This window comes from Wyeomyia smithii, chromosome 2 (assembly GCF_029784165.1).
Source record: "Wyeomyia smithii strain HCP4-BCI-WySm-NY-G18 chromosome 2, ASM2978416v1, whole genome shotgun sequence".
Lineage (NCBI taxonomy): Eukaryota > Metazoa > Arthropoda > Insecta > Diptera > Culicidae > Wyeomyia > Wyeomyia smithii.
In genome coordinates, this window is record NC_073695.1 from 253,952,114 (window position 1) to 253,967,210 (window position 15,097).

The 15,097-nt window shown below is 38.4% G+C and overlaps 1 protein-coding gene across 2 annotated transcripts in view; it reads right to left on the minus strand.

Moving 5' to 3' along the window:
- LOC129720822 (MOXD1 homolog 2-like) overlaps positions 1–15,097 on the minus strand; it is a 429,441-nt gene that overhangs the window by 39,022 nt on the left and 375,322 nt on the right. For both annotated transcript variants that reach the window (XM_055672629.1, XM_055672630.1), the window contains one exon: positions 11,098–11,376. In XM_055672629.1, coding sequence (XP_055528604.1) covers positions 11,098–11,376 — 279 coding nt within the window. The remainder of the gene's footprint in view (positions 1–11,097; positions 11,377–15,097) is intronic.

Consider the following 15,097-nt stretch of genomic DNA (forward strand, 5'->3'; position numbering starts at 1 on the left):
AGTAGAGGTCTGTATCTGAGGCTCGAGCCCTAACTGTGCTTCACATGATTTGTGTTCTGTTGTGTCCAATGAATAAATTAAATATTGGTTCACTTGATTTCCTTGCACGGATTTAGTGAAAATCGCGATCATTTTTTGCAAAATAATTTAGAGTTCCATCGACAGAAAATAAACTGCGAGCTCGTGATTGGATGAGTTTCACTCAAATTTCTATAACAGAGAAATAGTTGTAATTTTTATAAAATTCAAATGCGATTTGGATCGACTTCAAAATTTATTCAATAACAACAGTGTTTTGCTTTCGAGTAACCCAAATTTGGTTTCCAGTAACCAGATTGTGAGGGGATTTCTAAGAAGAACTGCTATCAGTAGACTCCATTTTTCCATTATGAAAATTAAGCGCTCCGCTCTGACCGTCTGCACCTACGTCTGAACAATAAAGCTACGCTACAAAGCTCGTAGACTGAGATAATTTGAAAAGAAGGCAGAAACCTCTACAGCACAAGACAAAAATTGTGATGCGGCGTAATATTCCTCCTGGTCTACTTCGTACGGGGTTTGAACATAGCTTATTCATGCGTCAAGTAAGCCAATGTTGATGATTGCATTAAATGTTTTTTATCAGGGACAAGAAATATAAATTTAGTTAAAGAGGTCTACTCATTAGTCAAAGGTGTTTATTTTTTATTTTTATAGTTACATTAAACAAAGTGACGGAGCCCTGTAGGCTTATGTGGAAGGAATGATTGGTGACGCTACATCCGCCCCCACTTCAATGCGCTGTGAGTCTTCCTAAAGAGAAAGACTTACATCGGTCTGTCACGCTGGTTTTTAGGAATGCCTGATATTTGTATTATTTTACTGTTATAATTAAGTTATTTAAAATGTTGACGTGTTACGTGAACTAAATGAGAGAAATTTCTACTTTCCTCTGACTTTCACTCACTTTATTAGCTGCTGCTGGGCTGCCGACCTCATGCGATGGGTTATAGGCGCAGTAAGACAGGAAAGGCGTGTCTGGTCATCGGAGGATTCCATCAGCTTTCCTGGATACCATTATAAAGCTCGTCTGGTGTCTTCCGTGTATAACCTGCGCACGTGGTTGTTAGTTTCGTCCTTATGGACACCTGGCAAAAGGTTCTGTGGATGCCAGTGGTCCCGTTATATAATAAAGTCGGTTGGCTCGTTGCCCTCAACCGACCGTGCAGGGTTTCTAAAGACCCGCTTCCATCACTTCACATGTTCGTGATGCGGAAAAAAAGGTAATTTTGTGTGAACGAACAGAATCAAAGCATTTTCATGATTGGCTTCCCTTTGAAGACCTCTCACAAGTGTTCTAATAATGAGGAAGGATCTCATTCCTATTACCTTAACCAATATCGCATGTTAAGTTGGCGCAATCGTTTTTGATTCACACCGTTCGCCATTGCGATGAAGTTGTGGTGGAATTGCCTTCGCATAATCGTTACAAGTGTTAAACTCAAGCTCCAGCTGAGCTGTCTTCGACCTCTTTCTAGTCTTCTTCTCTGCTTGTCGTCTCCTTCGACCGTCGACGCCCGACCGTCCAACTTCCCGCAGCCGCCACTTCATCCTATGGAATGTTACATTACCGAGGCTCTATGGAGCACCCTTCTTAGCTACTGGCGATGAGCCCGAACATAATTTATCGATATTTGTATCAAAACTTTTCGGTTAGTATGAAGTTAAGGTTAATTTTAGTTTCAAGCTAGGGGAACAGATACATTATACATCTCAGCCCATATATTCATCTCATACAATATGAAAACACAATTGAAATCAGGAAAAAACGCTTATTTTCGAACTAAACCAATCTGCATAGAATGGAATGGATTCTTCTTACTTCACTTTAGATTTCACCTAAAGTAGAATCCTCAAAAACTCACTTAAAAGCTCTAAATTTGATATTATAGTCGGGCATCTGCACTCGAAAATTCATTTAATTAACTCACCTACCACAGAAAACAAAATTCGTGCGTTGTTCTATACGGCTACAACGGGACTTGTTCAGCAGCCAACCAAAGTTTTTTTTTCATCACTAGCGGACCACATTTCATTTTAATCACTAAACAGAATCACTCTCTACACTAAGAATACTTTAATCCTTGAAATGTTCACCTCAAATTTCCAAAAACAAGCTTGAATTAGCAGAAATATATGAGATGAATTTCTACAATTCCTAAACTTCAACTGTATGTATTTTCATCTGCTTTCACTGCGTTGAAGATAACTAAAAGTTGCCAAATCAGTTTCTGTTAGCACGAAAAATCATACTGAAAATGTTGAATTATTCCGACATAATTGACATAAATCGACAGCACTGCAGTGGTTACCTAGGTTACCAATTTTTCACGTAAACAACTGCAGCGGATATCTAGGTAACCTACTACGACGGACTGCGGCTTAATGCGATGAATAATGGAGCAGTTCCCCTATTTATGTTCCAACTGGAAACCGTTTTGGACCTTTTTTTCTTTTTTTTATATGGTTTGATTAAAAAAATTCTTCTGAGTTTGCAGTAATTTTGTTCATACCTTTTCGACGATTTTTATGTTTTAGGAGTGGTTTGGAGTAATTTTTAACCGAGTTTAAAATTGTTTCGCTGGCCTCAAAAATGGAATTTTTTCAGACGTCATTGAGTCTACTCTCTCTCTTATTTTTCTGCATGAATGTCATTTTTCGGTTGTTATAGTGTCGTTTAGCGATTTTAGAACAAAGCGGGAATTGCATTTTTCACTTTTTATGGTTCATAAATGGAAGTTTTATTTCTGCTTTTGTTTTTATGGTATTTTTTATTACACTGGTAAACAATAACTTTGCCCTACAGCTCAAACTGAAAAACGGGAAAGATTATAACTTTTGAATCATTCTTGTGAATTTTGGTGCCCCTAGCAAAAATAACCTTTTCAGAGACTTAAGTGAGTTGTCCCGTAAGCCAACGTAGAAGTGAATAACCCGGCGAGCAATTACTCTGCCGCAATTTCACGCACTTCTGCATACACTAGAAGCGCAAAAATTCATAGGAATAATTAAAAATCAATAATCTTGTTAGGGAAATTCTTTTGTTTCTGGATAACAGTTTCTTTCACTTTAGTCGACCAGTGTAGTAAATACCACCGGCCTGTTCCTACCAAATACACAGAGAACACTTCGCAGCGTGTATATTCAAACTAGCTGACGACGTAGAAGCTTGATCGGGCAGTATCCATGACTTTCTTTGGTTTCTGTATAGAATCTATTCTTCATCACTCGTCACGATGCAATGAAGAAAACCCTTCCTTTTTGACGCCGGAATAGTTGTTCATAGGCGACAAAACAACGCTTAACGTCCTCTGGCCCCACAGAAATGGTTCAAAAACTATAATCCTTGTGGGGCAATTATTTTGAGCTTTGAGGCAACTTTTTTCTCGCTTTTGTCGACCAGTGTTATACTTGAAATCAGGTACCTAATTCGGAAACTTTAAAATCATTTAAGCCTCCTATTGTCTTGGTATCATTGGTTCGCCTGTTAAATAACAAACTTAGAAAGGTTTCCTTTTTTTGTGCATTTGACATGTTTCTCAGCAATTTTGAGCTTCTTCTGACCAGACTTGAAAAAATTTCATTTGTTTGCTGTTTTTTTAAGCTTTTTATCTTCAACACGTTCTTTGTCATCTGGGTTATCGTTGTCTAGTTATGCAAAAAATGAGTAATGAGAAAAAGAAACAATGAACAAATTATATGGTCTCTTAGCCAATGTAGGTTTGACTGAAATTATTGTAATATTTTCTTGATGCTCATTAGAAGATCTTGGCTTTTTAACATCTTGCAAAAAATCGTTTGTTTAGAAATTTTAAATCAAATTTGAAGTTATTCTATTCTATTATCATTTTGATCTTCAAATTAACATAAATATTGAAATTTTAAACGTAATTTTCAAACTTACGTTTGAAAGAACGTAATTTGTTCTGGTATTTTTTTACAAAATTTAAAAGAGTTTTTTGGCAGTTTTCAAAAGGCCTCATAATTGGAAATGTTTTCTGTTCGTTCAGCCCTATGAAATCTTTGTCAATCTTTTTAGGTATTTATCCAAATCCTACAAAAATAGGTATTTATTTAATAAAATGGTTTTTGATGTTGCCAAATCTTGATGATCTTTGCTAAATTTTAAATTATATTTTTTTACCATATCCAATCTGTTTTCTATTCTGAATCCTCCTTCGTTATCTGAGTGATCGATATTCCGGAGGTTTCAGTTATCTGACGATTTTTCGGAGGTTTCAGTTATCGGACAAGAAATATTTAAAAAACACTTCAGACAGGCTTGTTATTCTCCTCAATATGTGGAAAGAGCAGAGAGGATATTCGAAAGTCATTTGTTGTCCAGCATTAGCGTTGCTTATAGCAACATTTTTTACTATACTTCTTCCTTCTGCTTTGTGCTGTGTTTCTGCTGCTTGCAGAAAAAATGAACACACTCTCTACTTACACCACAGCTGAGCGAAAGAAGACTACACAGAATACACAGAAGAACACCGCGATATGCACTGCTGAGATAAATTCTATACCAATCGAAGCGCAAACATGCGTGGCGGCTTGATTTGTTTGATGTTTTTTTTTTCTTGAAGTAGAATACTTCTCTCAGGAATTTCGGCTACATATGGATGTGAAATGAAAATCTAAAACCGAAAAAAAGTGAAAAATATGTCCAATTTCAAATGCTAATAAATCACTTAGTATTCGATGGATTTCCTTCGTTCTTGCAGTAATAGATTGGAAAATCTTCTAAGATTCTTCCCAAAAGAAGATAATTGTAATTTTATTATTCACACTATTGTACTATTGAAAATAGTCAAGCCTTGTCAAAACGAAAAATCGACCTCTGATTGGTCGTTATGCTTCCCAAGCACGGTAGACAGAATCATATACCTTGCAATTGAAAACATGCTATTTGGCCCATATAAGAGCCTGTTTCAGCCGAAGCCGCTCAAAATATTTCTAGACAGCGACAACAGCAGTCCTCCCTTAGCAGCAGCACTAGCAGTGCAGTGGATACCAGCGATAGCGGATAGCGGCCACAGCTGTGGCGTAGCAATGGATAGCGCACTATTTGCAGCGGATCCCAGGCAACTTACTATATTATTGAAAATGGTCAATCCTTGTTGAAGCGTAAAATTCGATTGATCTGATTGGTCAACGTTTATTTACTGGAAAAAAATAGACTGGCACGCAAGGAGCTGGGTTATCTTTCTTGTAAAAGTATTCAACTTCAAGCTTGCGGTCGTGGCTTTGCACACAATCTTCCAGTTTTTTTTTCAAGATGCAAAGAAAACAACGCAATCTATATTCCCACCTAGTTGCCCCCTCATTTGATATATGCTTATGCGGCTTCACGTAACGCTCATAAGTGGGAGCTTGAGCGTTACGAATTGTTGCATGCGGGGAGGTATAAATCATCGTTGCGAAACAAAAATCTCTGGAAAGGCTATAATTTTACTGATTCTAATGTGTTACGTGATTTTAATAAGGTGGTAGGTTACATATGAAGGAGCGTGGGTCAAAACAGTTTTTTTTGTGTTACGTAATCTATGATTGTCGCCTTAAGAGACATAGTAAAATCACTGTAGTAAGCTCTGTATAGTCAGCGCAATGTCCTTTCGTGTGAGAAAGCTCACATCCGTTTATTATCTCTCTGGAGAGATATCTCCAGAGTGGCCAGTGATTCTTTAAGAAGAAACGACAAGCCTGACTACCGATAGTTTATAATTCCGATCCGAAATTCACCAACTTTCCAATTGTGTGTCTTTCTTATGATTGTTTTATTCGTAGAAAAATATAAAATCACCGAAATTCCAAAGTAGAAAAAATATACTTCTTTTCAATGAACCTATCTATATAAGACGATTACTACTGAAGTTGAATCCAGAAGAATACTTAATTTTTGAATATGAATTTTGGAAGAACCAATCATGATAAATGTATAATAGAACATCTCCGAGTGTCTAGTCAGAAGTAACGTATTTTTGCGCATTGAACTGGAAATGATTGTTATTATTTCAAATAATTTTAGCGAAGCTGCGACAAACAGCAGGTAAAAAGTTGTGTGTAGTACAATAAAAAAATCGCATTCACACTTTTGTAGCTATACAGTATAGTCCCTCTGATCTATTTTCATTTCATTTAATATAGTCCCCGAACTAATGTTACAAAATTTTGTTTATTGATATCACTTTAATTCCACTTCCTTCGTGGTTTGGCAAACTGTCTGTCCCTCTCTAAAAATGAAATGAGAAACATCATTACACCTTCGGAATATTACAACGTTTCACTATTTGATAATAAGACTCAACCATTAGCAAGTGTTTTTTTTTTGTAACATTCACAGTAAACGAATAGCCGTCACTCCGAATCGTTTCCTTTCTCTTGGTTCAGCGTAGTTTAACTGAACTTCTACTTTCTACCCGTTTGAGGTCCGCACTACAAAGAACCCATTTCCTAGCTTTTACCAGACGAGCAACAGAGCCACCGTACAAACCAAACACAACGCTTAACGCCATTATCTTGAAACAACACCCATCAAAAGTACCTCGTCGACCATCGTCATCCTCATCATCGTCACCATCATGGCCATCATTGTCCTTCTCTAGTTGCCGTCAGTACAGTCCATCGGCACCGGACCGTATCGGCTCATGCATAATTCCTGGGCTCCATCAGCAACGTCATCACGTGGCAGCCAGCAGGACAAACATCGGATGGAAACCGGAAAAAAGTACCGATGTTTAGATTCAAATGGAAAAGTTTCTAGTTCAGGTATCTAGCTTTTCGCTTTTATCTAACTGCTAACCAGTTTCAGTTAGGCGGCTGCTTGTCCTTGCCTAGTTTTAGTGATCTCTTACGGTCACCGATTTGTAAAAGCACCGAGAGGCAATCTATCGTCCCAAGTGCGGACTGAGAACTGTTTTGCTTGGAGCGATGACGACGATGACGATTGAAACGATGATGATGATGATGAGGATGAAAGTCAGAAGGGAAGGAACAACTTCAGCTGACAGGGAACGAACATGCAAATTCATCGAAAATGCAACCAGAAAGTTCTAAATTGTCTACTGTAGCCAGTCTCATCTACCGAGAGGAGGGGGGTGCTTTCTGTATTTTGATAATCCATCCCATTGCTGTTAGTCTCCGGTACCTGAAGGAATTCGGGACGGGGAAAATTGTATTCTGATAGTAATGGATCACACAGTCGAAGGGGGTCCGAATACAAAATACTTTGTACTGGGACAGTGACAGGTGACTGCTCAGAAACTGTTTCGAAATGGTTCTTCCGGAATCTGGAACTAACTCTAAGCTCTTAGTTCGATTTTTTTTCTGCAACCAACAGAAAAATAGTACAAACTGTGTCAACTGTAGTTAAATTGAGTTGAATCAAACCCAAAATTACTCTACTCCAAAACAGCGATTGAGAAACCACGGAACGCAATAAATGTCATCAGAGTACGGTTACAACGTAATTTTCTCGGAAACATAAAAACATCAGCCTATCCCAGCAAACTTTTTCTTTCCGCTTTTATTCCAGTCTCGCAAAGTGTTTTCCACACAATAGCGAGGAAGTATTTCGTTTTGACCGCACTGTTGTGGGAACTGCAAACAACAATGCATACGTATGTAGGACTCAAGCCAAACAAGTGTTTTCCCTTATGCTGGTACGGTTTTTTTGGCACAAACAACTTTTATTAGCAGGATATTGGTTTTCGTCTTTTGTACTGGCAAAATTTCATCGATTCAGCAGATGTTTCTTGCCTGGAAACTGACCTAAATTAATACATCCTAAGGAAGACAGGTTCCACTCCCTCTTCGCGTACCTTCAAAACAGCCTCGGTTCGGCATAATATGTCTCCTGTCTTTGTGTCTCTACTTGTTAAACTCTGCTCTGACATTAGCCGACCGGAGGCCATGTACCATCAACCGCAAATTCTCTCATCTGATACGCCGGATCCTTTTGAAGTCTCCTGTTGCCATCCGCAAAATTCCATGTAATGAAACCGATTAAATCTCTTCCTCGTGATAAGGACACAACATCCCTGGGCTGATAAACAGGCTCACATATGCGAACTGTCGTACGTTCTACACGAATTCCCGAACCCGGACCTCTCCGATGGCAAGATTCGAAAGATGTTAATAGACAGCCGGATCTGTATCCGCAGTGTTTGCCCCGTTCCAAATCCGGTCTGCCGATCTGTCACTGAGGTTGTGGCCCGGGTCGTCAGTAGACGCAAGTAAAACATTTTCATTGGACCAATAACTTGCGCACTGCCCACCAGCCCATAAGGGAAGGAGTCTTAGGGCATCTTACGGCTGCCAGGATTATATGTGGGTGTGTGTGGGTAGGTCAGCGTGGGTAGGTCTTCTATCACCCCGGTGATAGCTCAGAATGGCGAAGCAAAGATGCTCCATTCGGAGACTCATGTTAACCGTTCACTAATCCTATTGCCTCGTAGGTCTACCAGTATCGAATCCAGAGTGGCAGACAGAAGCTGACAGATTTCAGCTCTAGCAGAAAAGATTACGTGACATATAAATTGGACCTTCGGTTACATGTAATTGTGCTAATTGGATGGAAGAGTATAAGCAATAGTCCCGCACACAAAAGATTTGCCGACAGGATTTTGCTTTCTACGAAATGGTCAAATAGAATGCTCCATTTCATTCCACTACGGAGATACTTTCTACTAGCACTAATTTTTGTCTAATTATTTTGATTACCCAAACACTTCCAAAGGAGTGAAAATCAAATTGCGTACTTGTCAACAAACGACATCGAATCCGCATCTCTGCCATCGGCAGTCGAGCAGAATGTTAATTCGAACGCAAAAAAAGGAAAACACTCGAGCACAGAACCTGAGCCTTTCCTTTCGCACGAAAGAAATTGTTGCGCCCGAGGGCTCACGCACAATCAAGCGCAAAAAAAGTAGGAGGTTGTATCCAAGACACGACCGCATAACTGACGTAGAACTACGCACACTATTAACAAATGCATTGTTGTAGGTGTTTCATTAATGAGTATAAAGTCTACTAATGCTTGCTTTGTGCTGCCTCAACAATGGAGTAATAAAGACACTGAAAACACGAGCTGTAAAAGCTGTTTCACATTCTGTAAATTAGACGGCTGCTACAGATTTAAATTGCTACTATCCAGCACAGATTGCTCGCTTGAGTTGTCAAAAATTATTAACTTTCAATGACTTGTTTATTTGCTTTGAAAAAGGCATTTTGCTGTTCAAAATTGGATTAGCTGATGGCAATCTCTATGCTGCCTTAATAGTGGGAGAATAATGGCAGTCTGGCGAGACACGCTAGGAAGAACCGCGCTGCTCCTAAGACATGGGGGCTTATTACAGAAGTCACTTCACGGTGAGATGGCAACCGTAATAGGCACGGTGAAAGTGATTCTCATTTGATTTGCACGCGTCTTTTTTCACCTTTTTTCACCGAGGTGACATCCGTAATAAGCTCCATGGTGACCAATCCGCTGCATTCCGCTGTTACTGCTGAGTGCCGATATCTGCTGCTACTGCTGTCAACGTTGTGAGCGGTTAATCCAGTTCACCTTCCGACTAATGAATGTAGCTAGTTTTACCAAAACACTCTTTTATAGCCGAAGGGTGCTACGTAATAGGCCACGCCTTTCAGTTCAGTTGTCTAATTCTCTAATATTCTTAAGACGAATTACTCCACAATTCGCATTCGATATTTGTTTCCAGCGAATAAACACTGATGGTGCTCTCACACACGCAATGGTTTTAACCCGTATTTTATTGCGGTTTGTAACATCAAGCGATTTCGTTTGCTCGTTGTTGCGTGTTGCATCATGTTGCAACTTGGCAGCTGGGAGACGACGAAATTCTGTTAATGCTGATTGATTGAATCGACTTCACATTAGCTCTGCATATTCGAATTAACTGCCTTTGTGAATGCGTTCTAACAGGGCAGTTTGTTATTCAAAATCGGTTATGTTGATCGCAGCCTTTGTGCTGTCCCAACAGTGGGGGTATTAACTAAATAAACTGCAACAGAATTTGATTGCTAGGATCCCGCGAAGAATGTTTGCTTGTGTTGATGCTAGGAAATTTTCCTCCTTCTATTACTTGTTTATTTGCCTTGAAAAAAGGCATTTTGCTGTTCAAAATCAGTTGCTGATCGCAACCTTTGTGCTGCCCCAACAGTGGGTGAGGTAAGATGCACGGACAACATGCACTGTGGAAGCTATTTCACCTTCTGTAATTTAGACGGCCGCGACAGATGTAACTGCTAGAATCCGCACAGAATGCTTGCTTACGTTGTCAAAAATTATTGACTTTCAATGACTTGTTTATTTGCCTTGAAAAAAGGCATTTTGCTGTTTAAAATTGGATTTGGTGATGACGATCTTCATGCTGTCCTAACACGGGGGAATAATGGCAGTCTGGCGACACACGCTGAGAAGAACCGCGCTGCTACTGAGACGTGGTGACCAACCACAGGGCTAGTGCTGCTGCTAAGGAAGGACGACTGCTGTTGACAACTTGTCACTGTCCAGAACTATTATGAGCGGCTTCGGCTGAAACAGGCTCTTCTATAGGCCAAGTAGCATGTTTTCAATTGCAAGATATAAGATTCTGTCGACCGTGCTAGGGAAGCAATCATATAACGACTAATCAGAGGACGTAATTTTCGTTTAAACAAGGCTTGACAATTATCAATAGTACAATAGTTTGCATAATCAATCAACAATTTTCTACATTTGGGTGGATGCATGTATAATTTTCCAAACAATTGCTGCAAAAACGAAGGAAATCGGTTGAAAACAAACCGATTTATAAGCATTTAAAAAGGGACATATTTCGTCCCCTTTTCGTTAATAGTTTTCCTATTTACATCCCTATGTGGTAGGCTAAAGAAAAACGTAGTTCTACGTCAAAAACGAACGTTATCCTTGTCGCCGTCTTTTATCGGCATCGGAAAACAAAACCGGTCGGTAAGTAAAAAGCATTGGAAATCGAACCATCCATCGGAAGTGCGAGAAGCAGAACGCAGAACCACACCAAAGGAAAAAAAACTTACCCTAATCAGATGATGTTTACGATTGATATCGCTCAGCTTGAACATTTTGCACCAGTGCAGGGTGTTGTCGGCCCGCGGCAGCTCGACATCCTGATTGCGCAGCTCCATGATCTTCATCCGGGCGTCGAGCTTGATTGGGGCCTGATTGACGCGCTGCGTCAGAAACAGGGAACGGGCCTGCTTGAAGGCCTCGGCCGGATCCGGTAGGCTGCCCGGGGTGTACGACGACCCGTGCGGTTCCTCGTCGTGGTACATGTAGATCACGCGCATGGTGTCGTTCTGTGGAAAAAGGAAGCAAAGCGAAAAACAATTAATTTTATTAATTTTTCAAAACATTGTAATTTTTTTCATTGGACTATTTTCGAGATTTATAAATCGCAAGCCATTGTCATTATTGGCCACTAAATTGTTCGTTATCGAGAAACCTGAGACACATTTTTCTGTCCTTTATGGTGACACTTCTGTTATGAGGTTGCCTCCAAATATTTTTTTTCCAAAATCATAAATTTCCGAAAACATGTACATGTTGAACTGATTTTAATTTTTAGGATCAAACTGAGGGTTTTCCAAGCAAGAATAACCATACGAGGTCTTATACCCACGAAATCCCATTATATTAATTTTTTTTTTGGATTTACAAGGTAATTTCACATAAAACGTCAAATTTTCACGCAGTTTTTGTTTATTTTGCAAATAGATTTATTCGAATTCTTAGTCTCCACCATCACCACCATGCGTCTCCATTGAAAAAAACAGAGCAGATCATAATAGAAACAGTTTTTTGCCGTTCTACAAAAATCAGGTTCAGGGGGTCCCTATCGTTGAATAATAATAATAAAGCTTGGGAAAATAGACGATTATGGGGTAACACTATGGCAGTATATGAGTTAAACAAAGAATACGGGTCTATAATAAATTATAGTGATTTTGAAGATGATTAAATGTATTAGGGAACCAGAAATAAACGAGCGAAATAAAAAAGTAAACAGTTTTAAAGAAGAAGAAAATAACAGAGGAAGGATTATTTGAAGAAGTAGTCAAAAAATAAAGTAGCTAGGAATAATAAGAGAAAACGGAGCAGAGAGAAAACAAAGAGACGATAAATTTAATTGACTCAACGTTGAACATTAAATTGTAAAATACACTATCAAATAAATGTTTTGTGGAAAATAGAAGAGAAAAAAACTGCAGGGAGACCGGAGGAGAAATAAAACAAGAAACGGAGAAGAAAGAAATGGAGAGCGTACAAAAAAACAATAGAAAAAAGACAGAAAGTAGTTAGATAGTAGACAGATAGTAAGCAGAGAGTAGCTAGAACGGAGTAAAAATATAGTTGAAACGAGACAGAAAACACAAAAATGAAACAGGAAGGAGGCAGAGTAAACACATAAAGTAAACAAAAAGGAAAATAGCAGAAGTCAGAAAATATACTAAAAGAATACAAAAAAGAGACTGAAAATAGTTAAACACAAGACAGAAAGGAAAGAAAAAGTAGACAAAAGAAAAGATAGAAAGTTGTGGTATAATTAAAAACTATATTAACTTTCCTTTCCTAGTTTACGATCTCATAAATAATCCTGAAAATAAACAATTTTCCATTTCCCAAGTTTATGAGTCTATAACTAAAAACTTTATAACCGTCCCAAACACTTTATCCAAATATCCAGTTTCATTACGTAAACACTTTCCCACAGTCAGATTTCTTAATACCAAGCCAACATTCTAACAAACCGATTCCCACAATCGAAATCGATTGTTCTTAGTATCAATTTCTACAGACGCAATCCTCATCAATTCACATTCCGGCAATAACCTCAAGTGCACGCCAGTGCACCAAACAAAATTATAATTTCACACGATTCTAGCGGCGCTGCGTTTTAATGCTGACGCGCGCACTAGGCAACGTTCCAGCAACGTTCGATTATGCACCAATATTTCCCAGTTATCATTGCGATCATTTTTCGTGGTCCGCTTTGATGACTTTCTTTCAATCATCGTGGATACACTTGTCGCACCGATGACGCTAGCTATCTCGATCATGCAAGCGCGCTATTGCGGGCAATGCATTGATCGATGTTTTGATTGGTTACGGTATGCGTAGTCTTATGGGCTGCGTATGCTTGCTTTTAATGTATGCATGTTAAGGCTCCTCCCTGAGTTGTATTATAGACTTAAGCAGGGCCTAGACTTAAGTCAAGACGGATAATAAAGAACACTCTTATCATGATCTCAGAAGAGAAATGTTGTCAATAATGTTACAATGCGTAGATCATTTAGTGTTTCAAGTCATTTCTTTAATGTTTCAAGTTTAATGTTTCAAAGTAAAGCGAAATTATACAGGAAGCAAAGAGGCAAAAAGCAAGCAGACCAAAAGATGACCCAAAGAACTTAGAATTGAGTTAGAAAAAAGACAGGAAGAAGACAAAAATAAGAAGAAAACTGACAGAAAGGAGGCAGGATGGAGCCAAAAAGAAGACAGATACAGATAAAAAGGCAGATACCAGCCACAGAAAGAATATAAAAAATCGATAGAAAGCAGAGAAAGTATAGAAATAGATAGGAAACAAAAAAAGAGGCAAAGAGGAGACAACAATTTGTTAAAAAAAAACAAACCAGACAGAGAAGAGACAGCCAGAAGGCAAATAAGAGGCGGAAAGCAAAAGAAAAACCATTAGAAAGAAACATAAAAAAACTGAGAGAAGACAGATAAGCAACAAAAGCAAATAATGTAGAGAGAAAGCAAACAAAAAATTGATACTAGGGAGCTAGAAACGAGACAGAAAAGAAACTGGCAGGCAGACAGGCAGCACAGAACTAAAGAGCAGATAAAAAAAACAAAAAACAAGGGACAGAAAAGAGGCAAAAAGGAGTCAAAAAGAAAACCTAATGAAGTTCTCTCTCCAGACAGACAGACAAAAGATAAAAAGTGGAAAAAAAATGTGTGGAAATAGACACAGAAAAAACAAAATGATTTCTGGAAAAAGACAAAAAGAGCACAAAAAACATGAAGAGAGCAGCCAGAATTGAGACAGAATAGTGTCAGAATGGAGACAGAAATAGAATAGAGTCTCGAAAGAAAAGTCATAGAAGAAAGACAGAAAGAAGCAACAAAGGAGGCACAAAGGAGGCAGGAAGATGTGAAAAATAAGACAGAAATAAGACAAAAAGGACACAGAACTAAAAAAAAATAGAAGAATGAAGACGAAAAGTGAATGAAAACAATTCAGAAAGAGGTAAGAGAGCAAAAGGAGCCAGAAAGTGTACAAAAAGAATACAAAAAAGAGACACAAAGTTTACTGTGAGCATAGAAAAAATAACAGAAAGTAGCCATAAATTGTGAAATAGAGTTAAATAAAAGAGACAGGAAAGAGCCAAACAAACAGACGATTTTGACGCAGAAAGTAGTCAAAAGGGAAACGAAAAGTAAACAGAAGGGATGCAGAAAGGAGACAAAAAAAACAGAAAGTAGGCAAAAGTAGTCAAAAAGGAAACAGAATGTAATTAGAAAAGAGTCAGAAAAAAGACAATAAGTGGTCCAAATATGAGTAAAAACGACAGACAAGAAACAGAATGAAGTCAAAAAGAAAACAGAGAGCGAACAAAAAAACAGACAGAATGGTGTCGAAAATAAGACAGGAAGAAGGAACAGAAAAGGAACAGAAACGAAACAGAAAGGTGAGAAAGGAGACTAAAAGCAGATAAAAACAGACAAACGAGAAACCAACAGGAGACGAAAACTGGACAGAAAAAATAACAAAGAGAAGACCAAAAAGTGGTAGCAAGAAAACAAGAAGGAAACAGAGAGGACATAGAAAAGTAACAAAAAAAAATTGACAAAGAGGAGACAGAACAATAAGTTATCACAAAATAGATAAATGAAGAGAGAATGTAAATAAAAAATATTCTCAAGGAAAGTAGAAACTAGATGGAAACCAACTGAAAAGAGGCAGAATAGAAATAGAAAGGAGACAAACAAGGACAGAAAAGATGAGACAAAAAG